Source organism: Wyeomyia smithii, chromosome 1 (genome assembly GCF_029784165.1).
Source record: "Wyeomyia smithii strain HCP4-BCI-WySm-NY-G18 chromosome 1, ASM2978416v1, whole genome shotgun sequence".
Taxonomy (NCBI): Eukaryota; Metazoa; Arthropoda; class Insecta; order Diptera; family Culicidae; genus Wyeomyia; species Wyeomyia smithii.
The window spans coordinates 91,354,513-91,368,939 of record NC_073694.1 but is presented as its reverse complement, the minus strand read 5'-3'; the positions used below and the strand labels follow the sequence as shown (position 1 = coordinate 91,368,939).

The 14,427-nt window shown below is 38.6% G+C and overlaps 1 protein-coding gene across 5 annotated transcripts in view; it reads left to right on the top strand.

Moving 5' to 3' along the window:
- LOC129718952 (uncharacterized) overlaps positions 1 to 10,172 on the top strand; it is a 47,923-nt gene extending 37,751 nt beyond the window's left edge. The window contains exons 3-7 of one of the 5 annotated variants that reach the window (XR_008727093.1): positions 8,820 to 8,934; positions 9,212 to 9,323; positions 9,383 to 9,568; positions 9,630 to 9,775; positions 9,838 to 10,171. Coding sequence is in view for 4 of the 5 variants with exons in the window: in XM_055670207.1 (XP_055526182.1) it covers positions 8,820 to 8,934; positions 9,190 to 9,323; positions 9,383 to 9,537 (404 nt within the window). In the remaining variant the exon portion in view is untranslated. Of the gene's footprint in view, positions 1 to 700; positions 2,918 to 8,819; positions 8,935 to 9,189; positions 9,324 to 9,382; positions 9,569 to 9,629; positions 9,782 to 9,837 lie in introns of those variants that run through there. The other 4 variants (XM_055670207.1, XM_055670206.1, XM_055670209.1 and 1 more) reach the window with 4 other exon arrangements.
- Positions 10,173 to 14,427: the final 4,255 nt, after the last annotated feature.

The window sequence follows — 14,427 nt, the reverse complement described above, 5'->3', positions numbered from 1 at the left end:
TGATGATAAAATCGGGTGAAAAGGTGATAAAACCGGGGGCAGACAAAATCGGAGAGTAATATAATCGGGTGACTACTGTAATCTGGATTTTTGTCTTCAACAAAATTGTAGATAATAACTTTATACATATAACAAAAAATTTACTCCAAACACAAGTATTTTTTCTGGAATATACTTGTTTTTTTTTCTTCAAGTTCAAACAACTATTAATGGTTTTGCAAACGTTAGAAAATTTTTGAAGGAAAAATTAAGCTTTTTATGTATTAGTACATACAGTCATCCCAGTATTATGGGCCAACCAGTAATATGGGCCAATACACTTTCTATTGGTTTCTAACGTATGTCAATAACTTGTAATAGTCAAATTTAAGTTTGGTGAACGTTGTTCACGTTCTCTAAACCTATATTTGACTATTTAAAGTTATTGAAATATGTTAGAAACCAACACAAAGTGTAGACTGGCCCATAATATTGGGATGACTGTATATTTTTGTCATCTCTAGCACATAAAAACATTTGTACAGGTACAGCCAGATCAAAAAAGTTCAAAACAAATGGTAAATCGTTTTTATGGAATTGCACTTCTTCTCCAATACATAGCTCATAAAATGGAAATTTGACATTTTTTTATAAAATGGTTTCTTTTTCGACTATGTATCTGATGAAAAATAAAATGATTGTTTTTTATTTTACTTTTCAGCGAAACAAATAAACCGACAACTTATAGCCGTCGGGCAATTCATATTTTCGGTGATTGCTGGATTTGCATTTGGCTTTATTGGAATCGAACTGATTGTTGGACAACTGGATTTCGGATTTCGACTATTGCTAGGCATAATAATTGCTTTAATAATAGCTTTAGCAGAGATATATTTTCTAGCAAAGAAATTGAACGAAGATTACAGTATTACTAGTTCATTATCAAAGACAGTCGACGGTAGTAAGAGGAAAGTAGAAACAGAAGAATTTATTCATAGAAATGACACGCTGCATAATAAGAAGTCGCATCAAGATTAAATGTTAATACTGTTTTTGAATTATAGTTATGCATATTATCATTGGAAAGCATGATGGTGTTCTTGAATAGCCATTAAATGCGCACTGTTTTTATTAAGTAGACACAGTGAAATGGAAAACACTTCTAGGTTTGTTAAGGCTTGAATTGGAATGATGAATATTTTATTTTACAACTTAACTAGGATAGCTTAGTCTTGTTAGTTTAGGTTGTCATACAACATTGGTCGGTTGCTATCCAACACCCCTACTCATCCGAATCATCCTAACTTGGTTTTTAGCGTCCCGAACGCTTAATATCTACATGTTTCATCCTTTTGTGGTCGCGTGGTTCTTAGGCAATGCATATACATGACTGGTTGTCTTCATGGAGCACTACAGGTGGGTGTAAATTGATTCTGATCTCGATAATAAGGTTTCTCAGTTAGATAGCTTCACAGATAGCATGGCTGAGGGACACGTAGTCGGCTTTAGTTGGAGATAATGCGACGGTACTTTGCTTGCGGGTCATCCAGCAAAATGATCCAGCGAAGACTTGGAACATACTTCTATGGTTCCCTTCAGGTAACGTAGGATGCGCTTCAGATGACTACAGTGTACTCCCTTGAGTGCGGATTGATAATTGCTGCATTGATGTCCGGCCTCGAAGATAGCGTCATCTCATCAGCTCACGAAACAGTTCTGTGGTCAAAGGTTCGCTCTTACATTGTTTCAGTTTGAGGTTTGGATCCAGCGGCGTCGGTGCAGGCTTGCATTCTATCATAACAAAACGCCGTAATAGATCATTCACATACTTTGGTTAACTGATCTTAATGGTCCCCTTAGAGTGATCTCAGTCATCTCGAATCTCGCTGATAACCTTTTCTTTATTTCAGCGATTATATTCAAGCGTTTGGATACCAAAATTATGTCTTCAATAGCCTTCCATAAGTAGAGACAGCTATCCAAGTAGGAACGTAGAAAACCTAGCTCAAGAACAAAAGTATGAAACTCCGAGTTCCAGCTTCGGGGAGCCTGTTTCAATCCATAATGGAATTTCTCCAGACGACAGGCGAGCCCAGGATCATGCTCGAATCTCTCTGGTTGTCGCATAAATATCTCCTTCAGTTGTTCATTTAAGAATGCATGTTGTACCGCATTTGGTTTGCCATCGCCAACAGCACACTCACCGTGGTCGCCTTTGCTAGCGGTATATACATTTCGTCATAGTCATGCCCCTGGCATTGAGAGTAGCTCTTGGCAACTAGGCGGGCTTTCTACCGGTCGACGTTTCCAGCTTCATATCTCTTGATTTTGAACTCCCACTTGCAATCGACGATGTTTTTGTCTTGCGGCTTCGGAACAAACTCCCAGGTTTTGTTCTTTCGTAGTGAAGTCATTTCGTTGTTGATAGCCTCTTCCAATTGCGGCCAATCGCTCTGGCGACGCAATTCATCGATCGTGGTTGGTAGTTTTTCCACGAACATCTCAGCTTCCAACGCAGAGGCTATCGCCGAATCGTCACGGTTCTCGGAATTACCGGGAAGCTTGCGCTCTCGTTCGCATTGCCTGGTTGTCACATCTGCTGGGCAGTTGACACATTCTGGAAGCGCGACATCAGCATTGTCATCAACATCATCTTTATCGGGTGTTATGATGGCTTTTCCTTCTTTGCATCAGGCTGGCCATCGATAGTGTTAGTTTCGAGACTGGTCGCCTCCGGTTCTTCTGTCTCTCCGCTTTTGTACAGTACCAGTTTGACACCGTTCTATGTGTAGAAATTAACAGTGCGCCCCCCGTTTAGCTCTAGCGGTTAAGTGTTTCCGCTGTCAAGCACACACACACACTTTGTAACTTTCTTTTCTTTCCAACTTAAGATACTGTGAGACGTACACGTTATTAAATATCGTTCTTTTCTAATTTATTTCCGTGGTCTAGACATCTTTTACAATCCGAAACCCCTCCACAGGTTAACGACCCAGTGACGAGTCGCGCGCGGGTATACAGTGACTTTCGATTATTGAAGAAAACAGAATTTTTCGTATAATTGGATTCTTTTTTATTCACATGGTGGTTTTTATATAAAAGATGGCGGATGCAAAGATCGTGTTGGAAAGGCTCAATAAATTTCACTGGGTAAGCTGGACCCGACACAAGTGTGGAAAACGTAGGATGGAAAAGCTCGTGCGATTATTGGACTGGTGTTAGCAAACTCACAGTTATGTCACGTTATGAGTGCAAAATCGGCAGATGAAATGTGGTTAGCACTGAAGAGCTCTCATGAACGAGACTCTTTCACCAATAAAATACATGTTTTATGAAAATTACTTTCGTTGAGATTGACAACAGGCGGGAACATGTCGGAACACGTGATGCAAATAATAGAACTAGTGCATAGGTTAAATTCGATCGGTGAAAAGTTGGAAGAACACCTTGTTGTTGCTATTATAATGTCGGGTCTACCAAAAAATTACGACGCGCTACTTTTTGCACTGGAAAGTCGTCCGGCGGAAGAGCTGAGACTCGATTTCGTGAAGGGTAAATTTTTAGATGAATGGAGGCGTCGTTGTGAAAATTAAGTGGTAGATAAAGCATTGAAAGTGTTCGGGCATAGTGCGAATAGTATGAAGAGAAATAAACTATGTCACTACTCGTTCGGATCGAACGCCTGGGTGCATGTACCGGCTGAAAAGCGGAGAAAGTTGGATGAAAAGGCCACTAAGCTCAATGCAGCGGATACCAGCTACGATAGTGCCTCAGAGAACGAATTTTTTGGCGATACAGAAGAACCAGTGTTTGAAGGATTTTCTTCAGGATTAACACGTTCTTCGAGAATCAACAAAGGAAAAAAGCCGAGGCGTTTTGATATGGCAGCCAATGTGTGTTTGGCGAAGGAGGAACCCCGAAATTTTGACGAAGATTTTTCAGGATTGCTGTTCGAAGAGGCACGTCTGTTTTTTGTGATCAAATGATGCTGTAAATTGGGAAAAGGCCACGTAAGAGAAATTGTTAAGTCATGAAACGAATGGAATGTGGAAATTGACTGAATTGCCTGACTGGAGAAAAGCAAAAGGTAGTAGATGGATATTTAAAATGAAATTTTATGCACTTGGCAAATTAGTCAAGTACAAAGCCCGGTATTGCAAGGGTATTCGCAAAAACAAGGTGTGGCCTACGAACAGAGTCGGATTTATGGGGGCATTTTTTGGGCCCCCACAAATTGAGAAAAAGATTTTTTCTCTTTAAAAAATGAGATTTAATCAAAAGTTCGATTTACAGTAAGAAAATTTGATCAGACCATTTCAATCTGACACTTTCTTTCAGTGTTATTTTTTCGCTAGCGCCAATATCACAACTACATCCATAAGAGTTCACCTTGGATCAGGGTTGCCACATTTATTTCTGTATTTTTGCTCGAAAATGTCTGTATTATCTGTTTCACGGGCTAAAAAATCTATATAAAAATCTGTATCCAGCAAACTAAAAATGTTGCATGAAAATCTTCTTCCTTAAAGAATATATTGAAACAAATCACCATTTTTTGCTTTGGCCTAATTTTTTATTGGTTCCAAACTTATAATTAGGCGAGTTAATCAAATGTAGTAACTGAACACGATATTGCTTATTTATCTTTACGTGATGTTCATGCATGTTTTTGTTAATTTAATTCTAGTAGCTCCTGCTTGGTTAGCAACGTAGCTTTTAGCTTTTAAAATTGAGCTCATAAGCTTAGGGGCCATGAGATTTCTGGCTTTAGACTTGCTGCAATTATATATTGAAAATATGCGTTCTACAAAAGCCGAAGAATGTGGAATTATTGAAAAAATTCGCACAAATGATCTCAGTAACGGAAACATGAATTTACCATTGGCATTGTGGCGTCCAACTACTCAGACCAAGTTAAGTCATCTGTTTCATCGAATCTTCCGGTCAAAAAGTTTGTTCTTAGCAAGTAAAACTCGTTATTCATGTCTTGTCGATCAGTTACTGTTACGAATTTTGGAAATCAAATCATTTAAATTTTCCAATTTCACGAATGTTTAGAATTGAATAAAGCTACCGTTTTTACAACAGGGTCGATAAAATCGAACAGCTTTGCAATTTTTTACAAATTACAAATTTTTTACAAATTTTAAATAGAAATCCCGTCAAATATTTCGAAACGTTATTTTCCGCCTTCGTCCAAGCCTCATCCCTCTTCTTCTGCAACGATACTAACATAAACAGCATCAGGTTTTTTCACAAAAGTTTGAAAGTCGTTGAATTGAATTTAACCTTCCAAAAAATTGATTTCATTTCGAATAGCAAAAGATTCTGTAAAATCTGTATTTTTGACAATATTCTGTAATTCTGTAATACAGATTCTGTATTGCTTTTTTAGTTCAAAAATCTGTAAAATACAGAAAAATCTGTATATGTGGCATCCCTGCCTTGGATTCTCTTGGAATGACACACATTAACACACCATTTGAATCGAACCAGCGCGCATGGGAGATAAAGCAGAGAAAAAAATAACCCACAAGTTTTTTTAATGCATTGCTTTTGCTAACTTGTCCGAATCAGGAACACCAGATGTGCTTTGCAAAATGCAGATTTTCTGAGTTCGTGTGCAGATTTTATTGACCTGCAGATGTGTGTAGTTTTTTCCTAGTTACTGAAGATTATTGTCAGAGTCTTCTTATATTTGCGCAGTCTTTCTCAAATTGTGTGCAAATTTTTGCCTGTGGATCGCAATTTTTTCAAATTAGGTTTTTTTTTCAGGTGTCAAGAAAAAAAATCGAAGATGAAACTAATTAAAAATAGGTTGCGTACGACTGTGGAGAATGAAAGGCAGTCAAACTTAGCATTATTAAGTTTCGTGTACGAGTATACTGAAGGAGTTGAATGTTGATTATTGAAATAATAAGTTTTCTGCAAAACAACACGTAAGAAAAAATTTTAACAAATTTTTGATAACTTTTCAATAGCAAATAAATGTTTTTAACTCGTACGATAAAAAAAAGGTTTTGTTTTATTTCGGGGCCCCCACTATAACTGGGCCCCGGGCCCCCACAATCGTAAATCCGGCCCTGACTACGAAGAAGTATACGCGCCCGTTACAAGCACATTTTCCAGGGCGTTACTAGCTGTTCCGCTCATACATTTTGATGTTAAAACTGCATACCTACACGGCGAGCTTCAGGAGGAGTTATTAATGAAGCAACCTCCAGGTTTGGAAGTGAGAGGAAAAGAAGATCAAGTGTGCCACCTAAGACGTAACATTTATGGTTTAAAACAAAGTTCCAGATGCTGGAATAATCGATTACACATCTTGATACAGATGGGATTTAACCAGAGTTCAGCAGATGCCTGTTTGTATGTCAAAACTATCAATGGAAAGTTAGCATATCTGCTGGTGCTTGTCGACGACATCGTTCTTGCTTGCACCGATGAAGCAGCCACTCTTCAAGTTTTGAAAATGCAGCTGGATATAACGAATCTCGGAGAACTAAAATACTTCTTGGGCGTGGAAATCGCACGTGCGAAGGGAAACTACAGTTTGAGCTTGTGTAGTCATATTGAGTCTCAATATGAGAGGTTAGCTGCTCGATTTGGGATGACGAACGCCAAACATGCAAAAACACCTATGGATGAATAATTTTTAAAGCAGAAATGCAAGGAAAAATTGGAAGACCCATCGGTTTACAGGAGTTAAGTTGGTGCATTACTTTACGTAGTAGTACACACACGACCGGATATCTCTGTGAGCACTTCCGTTTTAGGCAGACAAGTTAGCAATCCTTCACAGGCTGCCGTGTAGCTGCAAAAAGAATGATGCGCTATCTTCTTGGCACAAAGTGTTGGAAACTTTCGTTTAATGGGGAGACTGTAGATGTTATCGGCTTTGCTGATGCTGACTGGGTAGGCGAAGGGGTAAGTCGGAAATCTACGTCCGGTGTTGCTTTTTTGTTCGGTGGCGCAGCCATTTCGTGGATAAGTCGAAAACAATGTTCAGTGACTCTCTCTTAAATGGAAGCGGAACACGTCTCTCTGTGTGAAGCATGCCAGAAAGTTATATGGTTACGAGCATTACTAAAATACTTGGGTTAGAAGCAACAACATGCTACAGTAATCCACGAAGACAACCAAAGTTGCATAGCTCTCATCAAATCGGAACGAGTTACGAGAAGGTCCAAGCATATTGAAACTAAGGAACAGTTCGTGGAAAATTTATGCAAAAAAAACAGAATCGAAATTAGATACTGCTCAACAGATTCAATGGCGGTAGACCTACTTACGAAGCCTCTAGGGGCTCTGAAACTCCGGCGTTTTTCGTAAATGTTAGGAATGTAGACAAGACGGTACGCACTAAGAAGGAGTGTAGAAATTAACATTGCGCCCTTCGTTTAGCTCTAGCATTTGAGTGTTTCCGCTGTCAAGCACACACACACTCACACATTTTGTTCCTTTCTTTTCATTCCAACTTAAGATACGGTGATACTGTGTACTTATTACAAAAGTTCACATCAATGGACAACTGTGAGACGTACACGTTATTAAATATGGTTCTTTTCTAATTTATTCGCGTGGTCTAACGACATCTTCTACAATCCGAAACCATCCGATGTCAGCTAGTTGGCTCGCACCAACGTGAACTCTCATATGCAATTGTCAAAATGTGCGAGATGACAAGAGCAAAAATATTTCCTTCCTTGATTTTCGCATGCAACGCGAATTTCGAAATTTGTAAGTTTGCGTCAAATGTCTTTGAGCCATGTTGTCAACTGCTACAAACTGTTTTCATAACTACAATTATCAATAATTGTCAATATAAAACACTATTTTGTTACGCATACAGTGGATTTAATTTAAATTACTATGTCCCCCACGATTTTGTCGTAGTGTTCTTACCAACTTTTCGCATTGAAAATAAAAACCTTTCTGAAGTGGAATCTATTATGTTATGCATTTTGGTCTAATACATTTCTGTCAGTGTGACAGACTACATAGTAAAAATAAGCGCATATCAATGACGATTTGGCCCACAGTTTTTCTGACAGCCATTTTGGTTTTGCAAGTTAACTGATGCGGTTTGTGTTTAGTTGCGTTGTTTTTTTTTTATTTATAATAATAAGCACAGGTGAAAAAAAAAATTCAAAATAATAATTGATGATCTTTTTGCGGATCCTTTACTGATTCAAAGTAAATCTCAAGTTATGTATTTCGGATAAAAATATCTGCACATATTTTCAATTTTCAGAGCATGATGAAATTCCTGAGCTTCGAAATCTTTTAGTGAATGAATCGGGAATAGATCCTTCTGTGTATTTAATCGTAATCGGTTAGTTCCTGGTTACTCTTCATGTACTTCTCTGGTTGCTTTGTAGTGCTGGTTAGAGCACAAATCTGTTAAGCGAACAGCTGTCATCATTTCTATCTCCAAAAACAACATAAATTCTACCCACTTTGAACGATCGATATATTCCGGTACGTTTATTATGACAGTGTTCATTTTTTTATTTAGAACATGGAGTAACCTAAAATATGTCGATCAAGTTGAGTTGCAAGAGATTTTTCTGTGTTTAAGTGGGTCAGAAGTATGCCATCAAGTGAAAATTACAAAATTGGCCTGGAAGCACACTATTCCCGAAGATCGTCAACATCGGTTACCCAAAATATTCTTGAGGACAGATTAGACTCGCAGCACAGGAAATTTCTGACCCACATCATAGTGGACAGCTAACGAACGCTCAAATTTTGGCAGTGTATCACTGTTTCTTCTAGAACTAGCCGTAAAAAGATTTTTAACATAATCGTTCTATTTTTATTGTTACTTTTTATTACAGGAATTCTTCTATATCTTTCAAGACTGTACGATTGGAAAAACGCATCCCTCTGGACTCTTACGCGATCGCTACCACAATCGGAAGAAACATTCTCTGTTGGAAACAGCGTTGCCAGGTATCCAGATTTAGCTGGATTATCCAGATTTTTGAACATGTATCCAGGTAGACAGCTTTGATGTCCAATTATCCAGATTTTTCATGGATGATCCAGATTTTATCCAGATTTTATTTTCTCTGTTCCGCAAAAAGGTCATCACTTCAATTTTGGCGCGAAATTTTGCAATTTTGTCACCTCAAATTTTGCGTACCCCAAGCCTTTTATTTGAAAAATTAACCTTTCACCCCACGAAATGACTGCCATTTTTTCCAGATTTTCATTTTGCCTTTTCCAGATTTTTGAAAAAATGACCTGGCAACGCTGGTTGGAAAGACAACAATTTCAACAAACTGATGCCAATTATTGGAAAGTTGTTAAGGAGAAGACGCTTGGATTAACTGGCGAAGGTAATGTCGTATCAGATAAATTTATCTGGCTTTTTGCTTATACACATTGTATCTTTCAGATATCGGAAAGCAGAATTCTTTCAAAATTTGGCTTCGAAACTATTTACAACTGGCTGATAAATTTTTTGATCTTTGGAGCGACTCGTTTTTGCTACGCATACAAACCATCTTAAAAGACACATTTGCTGGCAAAATAAATGTACTGGCCGAGTGATTAAGACTGTCTTTGGACTGTATACCTTTTGGTAAGCTGTTTCATGGAAAAAGCATATTTAATGAGCCATATTAATTTTTCTCTGAGTTTAGATCGACGCGGATTTTGATTCTATATATGAAAATTGGACAATCCTCGAAGGACACACGGGAAAGATTTATTCAACAATTCTTATCATATGTAGATCAAAATGGATTGAAGGACGATTATTCTCGACAATTTTTTGAACCATCTAGAGGTAAAGGTAAAACAATACATCGATATGTTTTTGTAATATTCTTCAATTGTTTGCTATTTCAGATACCCGAGATTTCATCTGTTGTTCCATTTTCCATGGGGTCAAGCCGGTTCGTACGTCATCAAGAAAGCTGCCATCGTTTCTACGAGCGCAAACTGATATGTGTTGAATTGAATTCCGAGAAGTAGTAGAGCTTTTGCGTCAGGAACTTAAAGAGAAAAATATTTTATTTTCGTATCTATGTGATAGGCAAAACCAAACAGATAACAAGGTTACCTTCGATTAAAGAAATACTTTTAATAAACACTAAATGGAACATGTAAATAAAATGTATTGAAATCGAACGTTTATTATTAAAAAAAAAAATACCGTTAATTTTACCGCGATGTGCTCAACCATATCATTCTCTGTTTTTAAAAATACTATATCACACAGTTGGTTTCCCTGTAAATGCGCTAAATTCAAGTGCTAAATATTGTTGAAATACACCTGGTATAATTGCTGAAAGTACTATGAAATATGGTATTTATTACTACTTAACTTGGATATGGGTCTAATAGTAAAATCAACGACTTTTCTCTTGAGAACAAACATCAATTGTAGTCTGCACAAATCAGTTGGCGTTAGGTATTTGAATCAACCCTGCAGTATAGTATTTCTGACCGCAGACTTGTTCTCAGAGTAGTAGCGAACTTGGAGTAAAATAATAGTGACTTAAGTAACTTTTTTCATTGAAATAGTGACCAAATAGAGACTAAATAGTGACCAAAAAATAAACCAAAGAGGGTTTTGAAGTTTATCATTGAACCATAAATAAATTAAATTTTATCTGAAATTTATGTTTTTAGAACATAGGATGTGCAATGATTTGTTCTCGTAGAAAAAAGTCGAACTAAAATCTGTAACATAATTTGACATTGTAATAACACCTTGTTCAATATATTCGAATACAAGTTTTCGAGTTATAAGTGTTAATGAAAGTACGTGGAAGAATGGATGCACTCTCGAATACACATTGGTGTGTTGGTGGTCTGTCAGTTGTATTTAGTTCTTGATGTGCGATGTAACAAATCTGGAAAGTCGGAAAGTCGTAGTAAAACGATTTTTGGTCAGTGACTGCCCATGCACAATATTCAAACATCTCAAATCGTGTGAAGCTAGGTGAGATTTCCTTTATTAAACCACCGAAAAATACAAGGAGACATTCTCTTTGGGGGATCGTTGAAAATTCTGTCGGCCACGATCTGCGAGGATGCCGCAAGTCGTTAAATTGTGACTGTTATGAGGAAGCGTGTCCGGCGAAATAATAACGTTCAGTTTGTAATTCCCACCCATCTGAGTATATCTATTGAATCGGTCCACAATATTTTGGCCGATTCTTTTAGAAAAAGAGGCTCGATAGAGTGAAAATGATACTTTCACAGCTCGCTGTTCGCGAGTTCATTGTTTCTGATGAGAAACTATTTGTCCTGGAGTGTGACTGATGTTACACAAAACAATCGAAAGTGGGCAGCAGCAAGAGACAACATTTCAGAGTTCTAAAGGAGTGTTCCTCGATTGCAGAGTACAGCTTTAGTGATGGTCTCGGAAGCAATTTGCAAGCGAGTAAACTTCCTCTGATTTTCATTTACAAAGACGCCGAATTTAATGCTGTTTATTATAAAACGGTAGTTTTGGAAAAAAACGTTGCCCCGTGTCTTCGAAAACTCTTCAGAGTTAATTACTATATGTTCCAGCACGACCGTGCATCAGCACATACTGCGAACTTGACTCAAGGTTGGTACAGGGACAATTTGAGGGACTTTTTGAATAGAAATAAATTTCCGTTAAGTTCACCTGATCTCAACTCAATAAACTTTTTTTTACAAAATCTCCAACTTGTAAAGCGGTTAAAGCGGCTATCCAGAAAATCTGGGATGAAATCTGGCAATCCGTGCCACCTGTGACAGCTTCGAAAAGCGTTTGGAGGTTGGTTAAGCTAACTAAGGGAGGGATTTTTCAAAATACATTAAAAATAGCATTTTTGTTCCGAAAATCTGCAAAAACAATACTAAGCCTGTTTGTCCCATCAATGATTTTCCACGCATATTTAACCCACTTGACATTTTCTAATCAAATTCGTCCCCCTAAACACTCGTTTGCTTGATCTGGAGCATGGGACAATTATGCGTAGAACGGGTTATCATTATGAAATTTCGAAATGGTATCTGGTAAACACCAGTAGGTTCGGGATTGGAAGCAAACCCCTACGAATTGAGACCTAAACACGACTATGCATAATATAAGCTCGAAATTTTTGAATCCACTTCAACCAGGAGGAACAGTTGATTTGAGACAAGCTAATCAAACTACAAACGTAATTTCACGCACAACACTGATTAGCGACGCGAGTAGCTTGTAGAATAAACCTTTACATTCCTTTGCAGCTCTTAGACAATTCGTTCGTAACTATTCTGCACTGTTCACTTCAATAAAAAATTTGAAAACATTGCCTGGCAATAAACTTCTATGATGGAAAAGTTAACAAAAATGCCTTACAAACCGAACTGTCCAAATATTCTGTAAATGAGAAGCAAGCTTTCGAAAGTATGTTGCAATACAACAATAGTTAATTTATTCATTTAAAGCTATAAAAGTGACTTTAGTGACCATTTCGTCGTAAAATAGTGACTTTAGTGACTTTTTAGCGTAAATAGTGACTTTTTAGTGACTAGGCCCAAAATAGTGACAAAGTCACTAAAAAGTGACTCGCTACTAGCCCTGTATTGGTTTTCGAACATGATTTCCGCGATAGCATGTAGCCGAGGATGACAGCTCTATTGTATGGGAACACACACGTCAGAATGGATGATTTCTAGTGGGCACGCACGCCGCCCTTCAACATCGTCGAATGGCTGTCTGGTTGGTTTACCCTCAAACACACTTCACTTCGCCAATCGGAGATTTTCGTCGTCGTTTCTACCATTCTATGCTTCCATAGAGTCTGCATACTCGCTGTTCCCAAATGACCGAATCTACGATGCCGTCCTTTTTTGTAGCCATCGCACCTGCCTCCCACAACTTGTCAGCCACTGAATTAAATACATCACGCAGCTCGATGTCCAACCAGTACAGTTGTGCGACACGCCGGCCTGTTGCAACAAAACAATCATTCTTTATAATCGTTGCCTTGCCTTTGGCGAACTTCACCGTCATTCCGTTTTTTTTCTTCATCTATAATTTATTTTACACGGCACAAATACAATTTAATGTTTAACGGCGCCAATTATATCTGGTAGCTTACTTTCTAAAGTATCTTAATAACTAAAAGCAAATTTTTTATCCTCGCTGCCGACTACGAGCTGAAACTATATCTAACTTAAAGCTAGAATGTTTTGCATTAAAAGCACTGATTTGTTGTTTGATGTTTTTCCATCGCCATAAATAAGCAGCATATTGAATATGTTCCGCTGCTGGGCCAAGATATTACGGACTGGCATATTGGGTTGTCTCCCTCGGGACCTGAGAGTATCGTGCGGGTCTAGTTGCTGTTTCCGGATCCGGGGTCTTAACGTGTTCTTGTCGTTTGGTTGGATGTAGGCGGAAGGGAATAGGATTAAACTGGGGCGTGGATGGATTTCAGGAAAACGTATATAAGGGACATGTAGGATAGGTCACGGCTCGCCAGGACATTACGAACAGGAACAGCCGGCTGCCTACTTTTGGCCTGCAGGGAAGCTATTAATTTAGACCTGGCATCACGGTGTACAGGGCATGACCAAACCACATGCTCTATGTCGTGATAACCTTCACCACAGGCACAGATACCACTTTCCCCGAGCCCAACACGACGGAGATGCGCGTCAAATCTATAGTGATTGGACATAAGCCGGGACATCACGCAAATGAAATCCCGACCTACATCCAACCCCTTGAACCACGGGTTCGTCGATACTTTGGGGATTATGGAATGTAACCACCTTCCCAATTCCCCTCTGGTCCAAGCATTTTGCCAACTGATGATCGTATTCTGACGTACATCATTCCGTTTTCTTCAATACGTCGCCTGAGAATAGGCCACACTTCAACTGTGGTACGTACAGGACGTTCTTAACGGCTGCTGGGGACCCTCGTTTTCCCGATCAGTATATTCACCGTCACAGTTTCTGCATACTTGGCAACCAGTGCTTCACAAGATTTGGCCACCGCAATACGCACCTTTCTGTTCAACAGGTGCATTTCGTTGAAGAATCATATGGTCCGTCGCACCTGAGTCGAGAATCCAATCAACTGTTTTCTTTGACATTATAGCAACGGTTGAACCCTCGAAGATCATCGTAGTAACAAACGTCATTTTCTCGGCAATGTTCGCTCCAAACTTTTGTTAAAGAATTTTTTCTTTGCTCTCCCGGTTTCGAGCCATTCTGGATTCTAAAGTAAGGCGATTTTTCGGATACTCGGCTCGTTTATGTCCAAACTTTTTTGCAGCCGTAGTACTGAATCCCCATTTTCTTACTAGCAAACGCCGATACTCCAGATCATTTCACATCACCAGTAGAATTTGAATTTACGCGCTTCACCTGCTCGTCTAGGAGCCGCTTCTTCACATATTCCAGGGTCAGATGATTAGGCTGTATCGTCAAGGGCTGTAATTTTGGTAGCGCCAGCAGGAG